Source organism: Ostrinia furnacalis, unplaced genomic scaffold (assembly GCF_004193835.3).
Source record: "Ostrinia furnacalis isolate ACB-3 unplaced genomic scaffold, ASM419383v2 OfSCF4536, whole genome shotgun sequence".
NCBI lineage: Eukaryota > Metazoa > Arthropoda > Insecta > Lepidoptera > Crambidae > Ostrinia > Ostrinia furnacalis.
In genome coordinates, this window is record NW_021134775.1 from 33,657 (window position 1) to 51,997 (window position 18,341).

At 34.2% G+C, this 18,341-nt stretch overlaps 1 protein-coding gene across 2 annotated transcripts in view; it reads left to right on the top strand.

The window, feature by feature from the left end:
* Positions 1–453: 453 nt before the first annotated feature.
* Positions 454–18,341, top strand: part of LOC114359650 (proton-coupled folate transporter) — a 41,320-nt gene continuing 23,432 nt past the window's right edge. For both annotated transcript variants that reach the window (XM_028314119.1, XM_028314120.1), the window contains exons 1-2: positions 454–1,653; positions 14,567–14,668. In XM_028314119.1, the coding sequence (XP_028169920.1) occupies positions 681–1,653; positions 14,567–14,668 (1,075 nt within the window). In that variant the 5' untranslated portion in view covers positions 454–680. The remainder of the gene's footprint in view (positions 1,654–14,566; positions 14,669–18,341) is intronic.

Here is an 18,341-nt window from a genome sequence, read left to right on the forward strand (position 1 = left end):
TAATATAACTTTACCAAGTTAAACCTGATACTCAATTTTAAGACTCTTGCCTCTTTGTTTGTGTATGGTGTAACTGTGTGTAATCCTTAATATTATTTAACATAAATTTATAATGACAAAATAGTTAATTTATTCTTTATTCTTGTGAGATTACATTTTATTTAAGCAGATGGTTTTCCAACTACTGAAATTAATAGCTACTTCGTATATTTTGAAACAGTTTCTTCACACCACTACACTGCACATTGTAACGATATTACTATCAGTAAGACGAACAAATACAAAACATGAAAACATAAAAAATTGTCAATGAACAGTAATCCATCTTGAAGGTAGGTACCAAGACCATTATGATCGAATTCTAATTGAAGTACGAGCAAGCTCGTATGCCCAGCGGCCACGTGATAACAATGATAAAGTACAAATTAAAGTACAACATCGGGCTCGCGATACGCAGTGCTTGCGCCAGAGTCGAGCACAGCAGCCGCGCACGCAAACGGCAGTCGCACGCGCACACGATCGCCCGCTTTGACGTTACGCTAAATACGCTGAATAAACAAACGAAACCGCAAGTGATCAAAACTAAAACAAGTGAATCAATTTACATAAAATATCAGAACAACCATGTCACCTGTATGCTAAAAAACAAATGAACAATACAGTGGAAAAACGTTGTCAAAATGACGTTGCGGGTCGAGGTGCCCGGAGAAAAGATCGTCAATGTAGAACCGTGCAAGTGCAATAAATCATACGGAACTGAAATAGCGAAGGCGGAAACTAAATTCAGCAGACGTTTGAAACAGTTCATCAAGAAATCATGGGATTTTAGATCGAAAATTACGGTTGAACCGTTCGTCATTTGTTACGTTCTCCCGAGCATGCTCGCCGGGCTAGCTGTTCAAAACTTGTGCCTAGAGAAGTCATGTCTAGTGAATCTTCAGTACGACGAGCGGACATGCCACCATATAATGCAAGGGCGCACTCACAATTACACCGAACAAGAAAAAAATGTGCAGATAATGGTCACCGGGATGACCGCTTGGAGTTTTCCACTCCAGACGGCGTTGCCTGGTCTTCTGACGCTGTTCCTGGGTGCGTGGAGTGACCGCACCGGCAACAGGAAAGCGTTCATGGTTTTGCCAATATTGGGCAAACTGATCTCAATCTTTGGGATTATTCTAAGTACAGTGTTCTTCCTGCAGATAGGTTTGAACGAGACCGCGTTGATAGAGGGTTTGCCGCCAGCGCTGGCCGGCGGCCGCGTTGCCATGACGATGGCTGTGTACAGTTATATCACGGACATAACCAGTGCTACCGAACGGACTTTTCGTTTAGGTATCATCACTGCGATCTTAACCCTCACCAGGCCAGTGGGACTGGCTCTGAGCGGGTACATGACTAGGCGGCTGAGTTACTATGGCGTATTTTCCGTGGCGTGCGCGTTCTATTTGACCGGATTTGTGTATATCATTGTGAGGTTGAAAGAGAAAACCAAAAAAACAATTGACGGTGATAAGAGTTTGATAGTGATGTTCTCGCCGAAGGATTTGGTGGCGACGGTGAACGTTGCTTTCAAATCTCGGGCAGGGTATCGACGACTTCAGATCATATTGTGCATGTTCGCTTACATGTTCATTGTGGGACCTGTATTAGGTAAATATATTTTTATTTAATTTTTATTTTAATAACATGACACAAGTTTGAAATTGAACTTCCAGTCCTCTTTTTCCGCTCTACACTTTCAACATTATTATTTTTTTGTGGTGGTTTCTGCTATTGTCATGCTATGAAACGAGTGTTACCACATGGTGTTCGGATCGACAGATTTTATGAGATTTTTATGGACGAAAGTAAATTTAATGTTCATGCATTACAGTTGCAGGTTAGGCTTACGTACAATTCTGAAATGCATATTCATTTTCAATATTAAAATACCGTTTGCTAACTTTTAATAATACCTACTCAACTCGAGGTGTTTAAGTATTTTTATAAAATACTGAGAAAACAGGTTTATTTTGTTATTTTATTTTGTTTTAATCGGACAACAAACAGCTTACAAATACATAAATTTCATAGATACAATGCAGTTGGTCAAAGCCTATAGTTTTCACCGCTATGATAGGATAGGTTTGCGATATATTAATCTACTTTTAGAAACTAACCGATCCTGTCTCTATGGACTAGTCAAAAGAAAAGTATCCCGATTACATATAAATATTTTTTAAAACAGATCACCATCATTATAATAAAATCCTTTGACATAATTTAAACGAAGTAATATAAATTGAATGTGCAGTAGTGCAGTGCGATGTAAAAATCGTAAGAAATTGACGGCAGTTACTTAATTCCCATTATTAATTTAAACTTTGAAACATAGTGCTTCATAGACACTGCAATGGCCATTATGTTAATCTATACTTATAATAAATCTGTAGAGAGGTCAATTCTGTACGTGAAATATATTTTCAAAATAACTATCAGGGAGTGATTAGTTATCGATACTGATGCCAAAAATACAATCAGTAAAATTTTTGTCCGTCTGTCTGTGTTCCTGATAGAAACAAAAACTACTCGCCGGATTTTAACGAAACTTGTACAATTATTCTTCATACTCCTGGGCAGTTTATAGTATACTTAGGAATTCTCACGGGAACGGGAATCAGCGGGAAAAAACATTTGTATGATTAAATCTAAACCGCGTAAGATAGACGAAGAAGGTTAGACGGGATCCACGCGTACGAAGTCGCGGGCGGCTGCTAGATAAACATAAACATACTTGAACGCATTTATAATTTGAAAAAACACGTGTATATCTACACGTGAGTGAAGAAGACATTCTTGAAATAAATAAACATATCTACAAAACTGGAAAAATTAAATCAAGTCATTAAGGTTGAGTTGCATCGCCTAACTTTAACAGTAATTATAACGATAACCGATGTTTTTTGTATGGTGTTTGACAGATTTTGACTTTATTACAATTCTTACCTTACCCTGAAAGGGTTAAATAATAAGTTTGTTATTTTCTATTGGTCGAAGAAATTGCGCTGTTTTTAATGATTATCAAAATACCTTACATGTGACACAAAGGCGAATAGTAAAAACCTCCTAACAATGAAAATCAAAGAATTTTATTCTGCATTAAATTATACCTTTAAAAGAGATAAATTAATTGTTTTTTCCTAGAGATGGAAACATGCTAATAGAACAGCATTCTTCGGCTTATTCCATACTTAACTGTTGGTATTTTACTACTAGGATGGATGGTTCATTACTTTGTTAAACAAAAGGTTTTGTTAGCTTTAATTAAATTTAACCCTACTTTAATAATAACATAATATCCTTTGTTCTTTTTCTACTCGTATTCTTACATTACATTTAATTTCTGATTAATTATATTAAACAACTATTTGACAACTTATAATTTTCTCTCTGCCTGAAAACCCTACCAAGAAACAGTTGACAGCATATCAACTGTTCCTTGCAATATTGTTTAGCTTGAAATATTATTTTGCTGTATAAACAAGCTCTATAATAATTAATCTATAAGATTTGAGCAATTAAAATTGACGCAATTTGGCAATTTCTTTAATTACACCTTTGCTGAGAAAATTCATACTTTTAAAAATAATAGTATAAACATCAGAATCGGTCCAGGCCTATAAAAGCTACTGTGAATTATAAGAATCGTTGACACCTAGTCATACACAAACCTTGAAAATAATTATAGCACCCTTCTTATTTGAACAGACCTTTTAAAAATGGATGATATAAATGAACGATTCGTGAGTCGTCATCAGCTGAATTTGATTTACAAAATCGATTAAGCTCATAATTATAACATGATAACTATTATTCTATAAAATTAACTAACAATCGAAAAAACTGGGTAAAAATTATTTCTGAATTTAATTTGTTTGAACTCATTATAATAACTTTAATAGTAGTTTTTTTTATTTAAACGAAGAACTAAAGTTTTTGATAATCATGAACAAAATGTACTTACCTATGTAGAATTTTATTGTAGAACATCCGACTCTACAATTTTGGTGGAAAATCGCACGTATTATGGTTTTTTCCCACGGATACATCGCGTTTTTGCAGTAGTAACGCCTGTTTTAAAATACAGTGTGTTTGGGATAGGGCTAGCGATAATTCACATAAAAAAATAAATTTAAAAAATTAAGCCCTCCCATTCCAAGAGGAGGGGGGTGGGCCCTATCCCAAACACACTGTATAACGTCCAGGACAATTATTAAGAATATTAACTATCCGTGACTTCTCTCCATTTCTCTGAACGAATCATAACTAAGGCTGAGTTACACCACCTAACTTTGACCGTAACTTTGACGATAACCGGTGGTTTTTGTATGGAGTTTGACAGATTTTTGATGTTTGTCATAGTTAAAGTAAGATGGTGCAACCCAGCCTAAGGGTCCTATTAGCTAGCAAACATCGTTAGTTTATTTTTCTAACACCAGTTATCCACAATTACTTACTTATCTTGATTATTTGTCTAAATAATTAGTCAAATCGTAGTGACGACTACTTTATGAATTATGAATTATCAACCAATTACAAAATTGCCCAATTAATTTTGTAAATATCCCTTTACATAATTATTATTAAATAAATTGCGAATTTTTATCATAATTTTGAGAATTTGTGAATGTGTCTGTCCGCATTATATACATAATATTTTTTTCTAAATAATACGCAACAATGCTGAAATGCGGGCGATTACTATCATATGGCACACCATACATTCCAACTTCACGAACAAGTTGGCGTAAATCTTTTAGGCCAGAATCATGAAATGGGTAGCGCATTTTCTTACATAACTTTTCAATTCCTATCATTGGAGGTCCGAAAATATTTCTCATACAATTTGATACCATAATGATCATTCTTCATAAAAAATTTAAAACCTACATATTTAAAAACATAATCATTGATATTCATAATATCATGGACCTATAANTTTTTTTTGTGGTGGTTTCTGGTATTGTCATGCAATGAAACGAGTGTTACCACATGTGTTCAGATCGGCAGATTTTATGAGATTTTTATGGACGAAAGTAAATTTAATGTTCATGTATTACAGTTGCAGGTTAGGCTTACGTACAATACTGAAATGCATATTCATTTTCAATATTAAAATACCGTTCGCTAACTTTTAATAATACCTAATCAATTCGAGGTATTTAAGTATTTTTATAAAATACTGAGAAAACAGGTTTATTTTGTTATTTTATTTTGTTTTAATCGGACAACAAACAGCTTATAAATACATAAATAGCATAGATACAATGTAGTTGGTCAAAGCCTATAGTTTTCACCGCTATGATAGGATATTTATTATTAGTTATAGGATATATATTTATTATTAATCTACTTTTAGAAACTAACCGATCCTGTCTCTATAGTCAAAAGGAAAGTATCCCGATAACATAAAAATATTTTTTAAAACGGATCACCATCATTATAATAAAATCCTTTGATATAATTTAAACGTAGTAATATAAATTGAATGTGCACTAGTGCAGTGCGATGTAAAAATCGTAAGAAATTGGCGGCAGTTAGTCAATTCCCATTATTAATTTAAACTTTGAAACATAGTGCTTCATAGACACTGCAATGGCCATTATGTTAATTAAACTATAACATACTTGAACGCGTTTATAATTTGCAAAAACACGCGTATGAAGACGATATTCTTGAAATAAATAAACATATCTACAAAACTGGAAAAATTAAATCAAGTCATTAAGGTTGAGTTGCATCGCCTAAGTTAAACAGTAATTACAATGATAACCGATGTTTTTTGTATGGAGTTTGACAGATTTTGACGTTAATAAAATTCTTACCTTACCCTGAAAGGGTTAATAATAAGTTTGTTATTTTCTATTGGTGGAAGAACTTAAAGGAATCGCGCTGTTTTTAATGACTATCAAAATACCTTACATGTGACACAAAGGCGAATAGTAAAAACCTCCTAACAATGAAAATCATTATTTTCTGCATTAAATTATACCTTAAAAAGAGGTAAATTAAATGTTTTTTTCCTAGAGATGGAAACATGCTAATAGAACAGCATTCTTAGGCTTATTCCATACTTAACTATTGGTATTTAACTACTAGGATCGATGGTTCATTACTTTGTTAAACAAAAGGTTTTGTTAGCTTTAATTTTATTTAACCCTACTTTAATAATAAAATAACATATCTTTTGTTCTTTTTCTACTCGTATTCTTACATTATATTTTTAATTACTAATTATATTTAACAACTATTTGATGACTTATAATTTACTCTCTGTCTGGAAACCCTACCAAACCAAGGAACAGTTGATAGCTCATTTCGCACATTTTTCTTGCAAAATCTAATGTTTAGCTTAATATATTATTTTGCTGTATAAACAAGCTCTACAATAATTAATCTATAAGATTTGAGCAATTAAAATTGATGCAATTTGGCAATTTCTTTACTTACACCTTTGCTGAGAAAATTCATACTTTTAAAAATAATAGTATAAACATCAGAATCGGTTCAGGCCTTTAAAAGCTACTGTGAGTTATATGAATCTTTAACACCTAGTCATACCCAAACCTTGAAAATATATCACCCTATTTATTAACACAGATCTTTTAAAAATGGATAATATAAATGAACAAATCGTGGGTCGTCATCAGCTAAATTTGATTTAAAAAATCGATTAATCTCAAATTTATAACATGATAACTATTAATCCATAAAATTAACCAACAATCGATAAAACAGGGTAAAAATTCTTCCTGAATTTATTTTATTTGAACTCATCATAATAACTTTAATGGTAACTTTTTTTTAGTTTTGATTGAAGTACTAAAGTTTTTGATAATCACGAACAAAATGTACTTGTAAGTAGAATTTTATTGTAAAACACCTGACTCTACAATTTTGTTGGAAAATCACACGTACCTACTTATTAGTGTTTTTTCCCACGGATACATCGCGTTTTTGCAGGATCCAGTTTAGTAGTAGGTAATGCCTGTTTGGTTTGAATAATACAGTGTGTTTGGGATAAGGCTAGCGATAATTCACATCCTACTAATATTATGAAGGCGAAAGTTTGGATGTCATGATGTCTGGGTGTTTGTTACTCTTTCACACAAAAACTACTAAACGGATTTTGTTGAAACTTAACAGTATTATTGTTTATAACCCAGATTAACATATAGGCTATAATTTATGACGATCTATGACAAACTAAATTTCACGCGGGTGAAGCCGCGGGCAAATGCAAATTAAAAATAACGTCCAGAATATTATTGGACAATAGAATATTAACTATTTGTGACTTATCTCCATAACTCTGAACGAATCATAGGATCCTATTTGCTAGCAAACATCATTAGTTTATTTTTGTAACACCAGTTATCCACAATTACTTATCTAAGCACAATTTAAATAAAATTGTGACTATTTGTATAAATAATTAGTCAAATCGTAGTGACGACTACTTATCAACCTATTACAAAATGGCCCAATTAAGTTTGTAAACATCCCTTTACATATTTTTAAATAAATTGCGAATTTTTAACATAATTTTGAGAATTTTTGAATGTGTCTGTCCGCATTACATAATTTTTTTCTAAATAATACGCAACAATGCTGAAACGCGGGCGATTACTATGGCACACCATACATTCCAACTTCACGACCAAGTTGGCGTAAATCTTTTAGGCCAGAATCATGAAATGTCTCAAAACTCGATTATCATTATATTTTTATGCGTGCTATATCTTTTTAGCGTTTCTCTACTATTGTCACGTTCCGTGCGTGGTGTAAGGATGAAACGTTGTTATAACATTAAAGGATGTCGCACATTTATCAACCCGGAAAGGGATCGTAACCGTATCAAATCGAGGCGGTCAGTATTCTTTGTATGACATGAAACTCCATAAAGCAATGTACACTTATCCGCACCGTAATGTAAACGCCTCGCCTCGCAACTGACAGCGCGCGAAGTGTGCGTTGCAGCAGTACGGAGTTTCATACAAAAAATAAGGTACTTGATACAAATAAGGCCTACGTTCTAATAAGGCCTATACATCAGAAAACATAGATAAACNTCTTATTTGTATCAAGTACCTTACTGACCGCCTCGAGTTGATACGGTTACGATCCGTTTCCGGGTTGATATGTGTGCTTTGTCCTTTATATCAATAGTTCAATAAACTGGTTGACCATAAGGCTTCGTAAGGCATTACTTAATAGGTATGATGAATTTCTAGTAAAAGAGATCCAAAGCAATCCCATTTTAGAGCTTGTAAATTACAATAGTACACTCAACATTCAGTAAGTATTTGTTTTTACAGGTACGCATTTTTCAAATGAGTTACGAAGTGGTCTTTTGTTACTTACTGAGATTTTTTGTACCAATTTTTTTTTACTTTTTTGCCATTAAAGGGATGATCGGTCAGCAAACCGAAAAACCTAGAAAATCATAAACATTAAATATTTTTATTGCATAGAATAAAAATAACTTTTAAATCGAGTTAAGTTAAATGATACACTTGAAAAATCGAATGCGAAGAGTTCCCTTTTACTAGGGTTTTTATAGACCTTTTCTAATTTTTTGCTCAACTTTTTTCTTCTAAATCTTTTTTGGGTCAATGTCAAATGAAATACCTACTTTAAAATAGCTTCTTTAAAGTTTAATAAATATACAATGTACAGGAGAGCTCTAGGATTTGGATGGGAAACTAGGGAATTCAGGGAAATGAAACTGTCAGATACTTATGTGATAACTACTAATATAAAAAAAAACTTTTAAAAACAAATAAATAAAAAAACATAAATAACTTAGAAAAGAGGGTGAAGTTGGGCACATCACATTAATATTAATTCTCTCTCGTTATGACAATTTTCCATCTTATATTTACATTGTAGAACTACGCATAATAATTGTCTACAGTGTTGTAAATTGATTCAACTAATGCGAAATTATGCAGTTTTTTCTGGTTGTTATCATATCGGCATAAGTATTGTTTAGTTATTTACACAATTAATGAAGATGGTATATCGCTAGAAAACTGTACACGTTCCTGGATATCTATCTATTCTATATGTATAATGTTGGTAAATTATGTAGAAAATAACATCATCGTCATCATCATCAGTTAATTTAGTCCCCACTACAGGAGCACATCCGATCCTTTCTAATTTACCAGCTTAGAGGCTTACATGATATTTGGTTTACACTCCATACGCGAGCTAGGCAAAATATAGGGGAAACCTGAAGTTACTTAATTGTCTCCTATTCACTTTTAGAAAGATTAGATAAAATGTAGGGCGATTAATGTCTCAATAAGGCTGAGTTGCACCATCTAACTTTAACTGCGACTATAACGTTAACCGGCGTATTTTGTATGGAGTTTGACAGATTTTTGACGTCTGTTAAAGTAAGATGGTACAACCCAGTCTAGTATTTTGTTTTTAGTTTTATTTTTAAACTAGTTTTCGCTCTTCTTTGAACAGAACAAAACTTACATGAACAAAGCCACAAGCAGATGATACTAAAACCAAAACATTCGATTTCTGCTACGGAAGCATAACATGCGAGCGATTAGCTACTATTTAATTATGAAATTAATTAATAGTAAACAAAGTCTGGACTTGATAATGAAATTGTAAGTTGAATCGTGTCACAAGAGAATTATTTATACATATACTTCTTACTAATATTATAAAGCTGAAGAGTTAGTTTGTTTGCTTGAACGCACTAATCTCAGGATTAGATCTACTGAAAATTATTTTTGTGTTGGATAGCCGTTTTATCGACGAAGCTTTAGGCTATCTAGACACGCGGCAGCGTGTCAAGCCAAGTTCAAGTAACAGAACTGGCGAGCAGCACCGTGTGTAATATTCATCATCATCATCAACACCCTTCACAGTCCACTGCTGGACTATGAGCCTCCTCCACTATAGTGGAGGGTTTTGCCATAATCCCCACGCTTGGCAGGCGGATTGGAGATCGCGTTTAAAAAAATTGATGTTTTTCAAAGAGCGCTGCTGCCCGTTCTCTGTTTGATGTGTAGTCCTAAGTCGCCTCTTACGACACCCGTGGGAAGTATACACGAACCATTTGGAGCCACTTTTGACCCCCTCATAACTCAAAAACTATTTCACATAATATACCATTACCCTACAGCCAATAGAAGCGGAACAGTAAAGAAAAATGTTACGAAAACGGGAAATATTATTCGAACTATTTTCACGCGCACGAAGTCGCGGGCACATCTACTGTAATATTATATTATGTACAAAATTAATACTAATTAGATTGTAATAAAATCAATACTACGTGCTTATCTTCGTGGTGACCTATTTGGCCTAGTGACTAAGAGTTTTAAGGTGAAGGACTACATCTAAAATCAGGGCTATTTATTGACCCAAATAAATTCAGTAGTTGTTTTGAATTAGTATTTATTTTTGGCTTCAGTTTCATGGGTTCGTGATATGGGTTTCAGATAGTCATTTGAAAAATAACACTATCTAACAAACAAACTTTGCTCTATCGCGCAATTTAAGGTCTATCTTACTAAAAGTAATAGTTAATGTTATAGTTATGGAATCGATGAATATGTGTCATATCGTGCCAATTGAAGAAAAATTGCGATTCAGGATATATTTATACACTAGCTTTCCGCCCGCGGCTTCGCCCGCGTGGAATTTTGTCTGTCGCAGAAAAACTTCATCGCGCGCGTCCCTGTTTCAAAAAAGTGGATAAAAACTAGAGATGAAACGGATATCCGGTAACTATCCGGCCTAAATTTACTATCCGGCCGGATACCGGATAGTAACTCACTATCCGGCCGGATACCGGATATTAAAAAACTACGACAATTTCCTATTAATAAAATGAAATACATTAATCTTTGAGGTAAATATCAATAAAATGGCTTATGATAATGACGGCTTTTATTTAAAGTCCAAAAAGTTGTAAAAAAGCCATATTAAGGCCTTTCAAAAAACTAATTTCTTTTTCTGGGCTATTCACTCTAATGACGAATACATAAATAGTAAATATCTGTAAATGTCGAAATATTGCCAAATAAAAAGGCGATCTTTTTTTCACTGATGGTCTGATGACGTGATGCATGCAGTTCAGTCAGATTACGCAGCAAGTAAACTAATTTAATTTTCGCTATTCAATCACACACTCACGATAGCAACCGAAATCGCCCGAATTGATCTGCCCCCTAATCTAGTGGCAAAATCTGACATTCTATTCGGATGGATTCGATTTTCGAAAAGTGTGACTAGTCTAGTCTACTAATAGACCCACTGATGGCGTTAAGCACCTGTGCGGCGCTAAACTCGTCACGACATGAAACGAGACAATGGGCCAACTATCCGGCCGCCGGATATCCGGCTATCCGGCCTAGCAGCTGGCCGGATATCCGGTATCCGGTATCCGGCCAAACAACTATCCGTTTCATCTCTAATAAAAACTGTCCTGTGTCCTTTCCCGGTACTCAAACTATCTTTATACCAAATTTCATCAAAATCGGTTCAGTGGTTTAAGCGTGAAAGCGAGACAGACAGACAGACAGAGTTACTTTCGCATTTATAATATTAGTATAGATATATTACGAGTTTTCAATGAAATAATGAGCAATAAATGTCAGCAAAGTAGTCTTGTGAAAGTCGCGTTGGCATTATCAAATCAATCAGTGCTTTTCTTTAACAATTTTAAAAGATACACATAATATAGACGTTCGAGATCTCATAACGTCATTGGTCATGTTAGAACACACAATGACATTTGACTAGTTCAACTCAGCTATTTCCATACAAAGCTTAAAAACATGTAACTTTTTTGTTTCCAATCCGATTTCAATACTAGTTTTTCAGAAATTCTATGATTTAAGTAAAGTGTTTATTTATACATAATTTATTAACTTTTAAAATCGATGCATATTCCCTGTACGGCTAGCACAAATCGAGTTCGAATCGTTTGCGTATTCGAATCGCCATCAAAAGATTTAGTACGAAAACTACAACAGCGCCCTTGTCAACGTGTCGTAAAGTGAACTTAGTATGAGAAATGGTTGCACGAAACTTATTTTGAGAATCAAAATTGTCACGTAATCGTTTAATTCGAAGGTTGAGTATCGAATTTTGTCGAATACACAAACGATTCGAAGACGAAAGTTGTTCATGCTAGAGGTATGTACTGTTATATTTTTCACTTTGAAGAATGTATCTTTGACCTTTGTCTATGGTCAGTTCAATATCAAGGAACATGTGAGCCGATAGAAGCAATAGGAAAATTGCCAGCTGCAATTAAAACGATGCAGTTTTGGTATTGCAATCGCCGATCGAGCAGTCGCTGTTTACATTTGATAAGATTCGATCGGTTATGTGCCGGTTTGATAGAAATGGTTTGTTTTACATTCGAATCATTACATTTACGTAATCGAATAGTTTAAAATACGGTATGTCAAGGCTGCTCAACCCCAGGCCCGCGGGCCACAGTATGTGTGATCCGTGAAAGAATTTTATGTGGCCCGCGCAACTATGTTTTGATCTTAATAATTGAGTTTTTACTGCGCTTATCCTGAGAGTAACTGAAATAGGAAATGCAAGTGGCCCGTCGTTAACGACTGAATCCACCGTTTGGCCCGAACTCTTCAAAAGGTTGAGCAGCCTTGCGGTATGGAAATCACTCAATTTTCGGAAATCTTGCAAAATAGGAATAGTTTTATTAATGTAAATAATACACTGTAACATTTTATATTGAAACCCTAGCTCCTAAAGTAGTGTAAACTGTATTTCAGGAGGTTTGAATGCAGTTTTCTTTCTTTTCCAAAATAAAAGAATGTTTTCTTTGAATATTATTATTTTCTATCCACAGTATGAAGAGTAGGTACTTTCATTTCAGGTGGAATTACACAATTCCACCCTTTTAAAAAATTATTGGCTAATTTTATGTGTTACAGTCAAATAAAACTTTTAACTGATTTAACTCTGGTAATGTTACTTGCAGTGGTATACAGTTTAGTTCGAAGATGTCCTGTGGACTCTACATATTAAAATACTAAATCTTGACCACATAACGTGCGAAACTACTACTAACCCAATTTAATACTTATTTAACTTACGTCTATTTTAAAATTTCATTAACATGGAAATACTATCCAAAAAAACTTAATTTTACATAATATTTTGTCCAAATTTATTTCCAGTAAGTAAAATAATTTTAATAAGCTCTTACATCATTTCTATTAAATTATATCTTTCAATAACAATGAATTCCAAGTTATATTCGATATAATTTATGATAAAAATAAAAACGGAGTTTCTTTAATTTTCTTTGTAATGGAAATCTTTCGTCTTATAATAACGTCTCAATCATATTGACAGTGAAGAAAATGGATTTAAAAGATTCATATTTACTGGAGTAGGTATGTGTGTATGAAGAAGAGTGGGTAGTTAGTTTAGTATCTTCATTCACAGTGATTAAAAAAAATCAATTCAGAAATGTTAAAAATAGTAGTTTGTGGCTGAGTACTCTTACTTTAACATTAACAAACGTCAAAAATCTGTCAAATTTCATGCAACAAGCACCGGTTATCGTCATAATTGCCGTTAAAGTTAGGTGATGCAGTGCAACTCAGACTTAGTAGTAGATTATTATGGTTCGCATCAAAAAAAGTTATATACAAGTAGAGCCAAGCTTCTAACTCTACTCGCCCTAACTTCACAAACTCTGCACCTTAATCAATATTAAGTGACATGGCCGTTTCATTATTCACTCACTACTTTGACTATAACAGACGTCAACAATCTGTCCAAAAATCTCCAAAAAACACCGGTTATAGTTATAGTTACGGTTAAAGTAAGATGATGCAATTCAGCCTGAGTAACAAATTGGAAGCGATTATCTGGTTCTAAAATATATCGCAAAGTTATCCCAAGACTTTATTAAATAAATGAGGTTCACCAAAATAAGAATTGAAATCAAGAGACGGTTCAATGCACTCATTTATTATAAGTAAACTTGATTTAGTATGGTATTTGGTTTCAGAAAGAGCACGTAATTTTTTATCAATGATACGTATTCAGAATTATACATTTGCATAACAAGATTTGGCTGTTTCTTTTGGCAAATAAAATCCATTTTGGCAAAAATGAGAGCTGTCAGTGACAAATATCTGGTGGTTTTTTTAATAAAGGAGGACTGCAAATTCAATCACCTTACGTCATGTCTTTTTCTTACGTTCTGTAATTTAAATTATTGGAATTTTATTTATATTTTGGTAAATATTTTTAAAGTAGGACTGTACAGTCTTGATATTATGAATAACATAGGGTAATATTATTTATTCTTATTTGTAAAATTTTTCGACTGTAGACTTAGCTTTCCCAACCCACCTGCGCTTCATCGCCCAGGGTGACTCTGTACCATTGGTCTTTCTAATTCTGGTATCCCAGCATACCATTGCAAGTGGAAGCTATGACGCATAATGTTTACAGATCGCCAACGCCACTAATACCTGTTTCGTTTGGGATAAAGGTGAGGCGCAGATGACGTACTGGTTCACACGGTACAAGTTCAAATTCACGGAGGTGGACTACAGCCTATTCCTCACGTATTCGGCCCTCGTTGGAAGCGTCGGTAAGTTTTTTTTTTAACAGCCAGCATTATTGCAGCCAGCCCGCTTTACCTTGCAATAAAAAAAAAATGTTTTGATTTTAAATTGAAAAGAGAACAACACGCACGTTTCACTTTTTTTTAATAATTAAAAAAGGAACGTTCTGATTTTAATCATCAATATCATCTCGTTTAGATCCGTAGGTAGGTACTCTTTGTTTTTTTAAACGACCTTATTTGTCGAGAAAGAGTGGAAAAACTAAAATCTTATATTTTGCTTTAGATTACGCTTTGATAATTTTAAAGACGACAATTTGCTGTAAGTTATGTAATACAAATATTTTATTATTCGAGGCACACCGATGAGCCGCGTGGCGCCCAACGTGTTTATAATATACCTACTCGTATACTTCTTGAATGTTTAATAATTAGGCCACTGAACTTTTTATTAGCAACGAGATAATAGCAATAATATTATTATTTAATAACATCCATTATCATTGATACATAATTATTATTACCTTGTCATGCTACAATTAATTAACAAGTCTGACTGTTTTACAGTTGTCAAGATAGGAAGGCCGTATACAATTCTTTGAAACATACATACTTACATAGATCTTAAATAACCATTCTAACCGGATTACACTGGACTACTTTTAATATTTAGGACATAGCTTTTTTTTAAAACAAATGAAACCAATTTCGGCACGAAAATACTTTTCTTTGCGCGCCATTATTCTTTGTATAAATATTTTCACCTCGAACAATAATTAATTCATCTTTAGAGTGATAGTAAAACTATTATAGTATTGTGAATGGAAAGAAATAACACTGCTGAACATACAATTTGTTAGTCATAGTTAAAATTCCAAAACAAAATACCTACCAGGCTATTCATAAAACATCCTTCTATATGAAGGGCGGGTAGGGACAATACTTTCGGTCGGCATATAGGTTTAATCGATTTATTAGTATTAACTACCAGAAAATAGGAATACCTTATTTAGCATAATTAATGATAGGTACTTAATTGACGAAATTCAGTATCGTCGAAAAAAGAATGTGTCAAATATGTCAAAATTCTAAATTTTATTTAAAAACTAGCCCCCCCTCACACCACACACATAATCCATAATGCTAGTAAAATACGAGTATTAAAGGATGGTTAGTATAGATAGATATTATAAAATCAATTTTGACTGATTTTTGCAGTCAAAAGTGGTTTTGACTGATTATGAGTTTTGACTGTAACAAATACACCGAAGCGATTGTCTCTAACGTAATTAAATGCATTACTAACTATTCTTAAGTATATCAAAGCAATTGGTAACATAAAGATAGAGCCTACATAGAGTTGACTGACAGTATCAACCACCTAAACAAATGATTTGTTGTCATGCAGATAAATACAATAGTTACGTTTATAATTTAACCTAACTTAGGTCAGTAGTGATAACAAACAAGAAAGTAGTTGTACTCACGTGTCGGTTAACTACTCAGTTAAAGATACAACTAAGCATTTTATTCTATTATTGTTTAAACGAAGCTTTCAATTCCCTGTTTTGGTGATAAACGTGAGATATGCTAAGATTTTTATTAATTCACAGATACCATTTTTATGAGTAATAGCTCAGAGTCTCTGTGATTCATGGCAGTAATTACAAATTTAGTGCATTATGTCTTGTATGCACTTGGGGTACCTAATGTTCAGTGACGTAGACATAGCAATGTCAGGCGATGTCACAAATACAACATCCCAAATGGCATTATCTTTGTAGTATTATTCCTAGTACCTAGCTGATTGGCACCTAGGTGGATAAATGACTAGTTATCAATTCATTGATCTACTAAACAATATCACCCAGGTTTAATAATTTTGGGGCGATGAAGTCACAAACCTTCTTCATCCAGGTAACATCATCCGGGTGAACAAGGTGGAATAAAGTAGTATGTGATTGTTAATGGATGTCCTTTTTCTAGATTCTCAAAACATTTTTATAGATGTAACACAAACATCTCATTGCTTCAAAAGGCACGTTAAAATTGATGCTGGATGATATCACAAAAAGTATGCAAGGATAATGAGAGTGACCAACCTTATAGTAAGGTTATGAATATTATCAAACTGCCATATTCTATTGAACATCTTTCTACCAATCTGTCAATCTCTTCTCTCAAAAACATTTTGAACGAAACTTATCGTGACATGAGTCGCAAGACTCGTGAGACATTGTACGTCAGTGAATATCGCCTGCCCGTATTCACAAACATTACTATGAGGTCTCACAGTGTGCATGGACGCACAGGGTCACATACGAACCAATCTTATAGCTCTATTCAACGCTGTGTGTTCGATTTGCTGCTTCACTTAAGCAAGCATTGTTTGTGAATACGGGCGTAAAAGGCATTACATTTCACCAGTGATGACACTAGCTCTACCTACGTGAGGCTAGGCGTTGATGACGTATAGTTGTCACGTATGCAATAGGATTGATAACAAAAATGCTGCAAGGAAGTAGGTTACATTGAAATTAGCGGTGACTACGAACACAATGTCTGACAAATCAAGGTCAATATTTGGTTTTTTGTCGCAATTTCAGTTTTGTTAGCAGGCAAACGTTGTTGGTTTCTGGAAAACCAGTGGTAGAAGCGAGGTTGGGAATACATAATTGTATGATTTTAGCCAGAGAACATAGATTTAAAAAATTATGTTCTTTGATTTTAGCACATACTAGCCGCTCGGCTCTGTCACAGTTGCCACATCAAAATTTTGTCAGGAAATCCTACATATTCTAGAATATAATAATAATATAATTGTNGAACGTGAGATATGCTAAGATTTTTATTAATTCACAGATACCACTTTATGAGTAATAGCTCAGAGTCTCTGTGATTCATGGCAGTAATGACAAATTTAGTGCATTATGTCTTGTATGCACTTGGGGTAATGTTCGGTGACGTAGGTAGACATGGCAATATCAGGCGATGTCACAAATGCAACATCCCAAATGGCATTATCTTTGTAGTATTATTCCTAGTACCTACCTGAATTGGCTCCTAGGTGGATAAATGACTAGTTATCAATTCATTGATCTACTAAACAATATCACCCAGGTTTAATAATTTTGGGGTGATGAAGTCACAAACCTTCTTCATCCAGGTGACATCATCCGGGTGAACAAGGTGGAATAAAGTAGTATGTGATCGTTAATGGACAAACAATGCTTGCTTAAGTGATGCAGCAAATCGAACGTACAGCGTTGAATAGAGCTCTGCGATTGGTTCGTGTGTGACCCTGTGCGTCCACGCGCACTGTGAGACCTTATACCTACTCGTAGTCGTTTCAGCCGAAAGACGTCCACTGCTGGACAAAGGCCTCCCCCAAGGATTTCCACAAAGACCGGTCCTGCGCCGCTTGCATCCAGGTACTTCCCGCGACCTTCACTAGGAGCTCTATTCAATACTGTGCGTTCGATTTGCTGCTTCACTTACTCACAAACATTACTATGAGGTTTCACAGTGTGCATGGATGCACAGGGTCACATACGAACCAATCTAGCTATAGCTCTATTCAACGCTGTGTGTTCGATTAGCTTTTTCACTTAAGCAAGCATTGTTTGTGAATACGGGCGTAAAAGGCATTATATTTCACCAGTGATGACACTAGCTCTACCTACGTGAGGCTAGGCGTTGA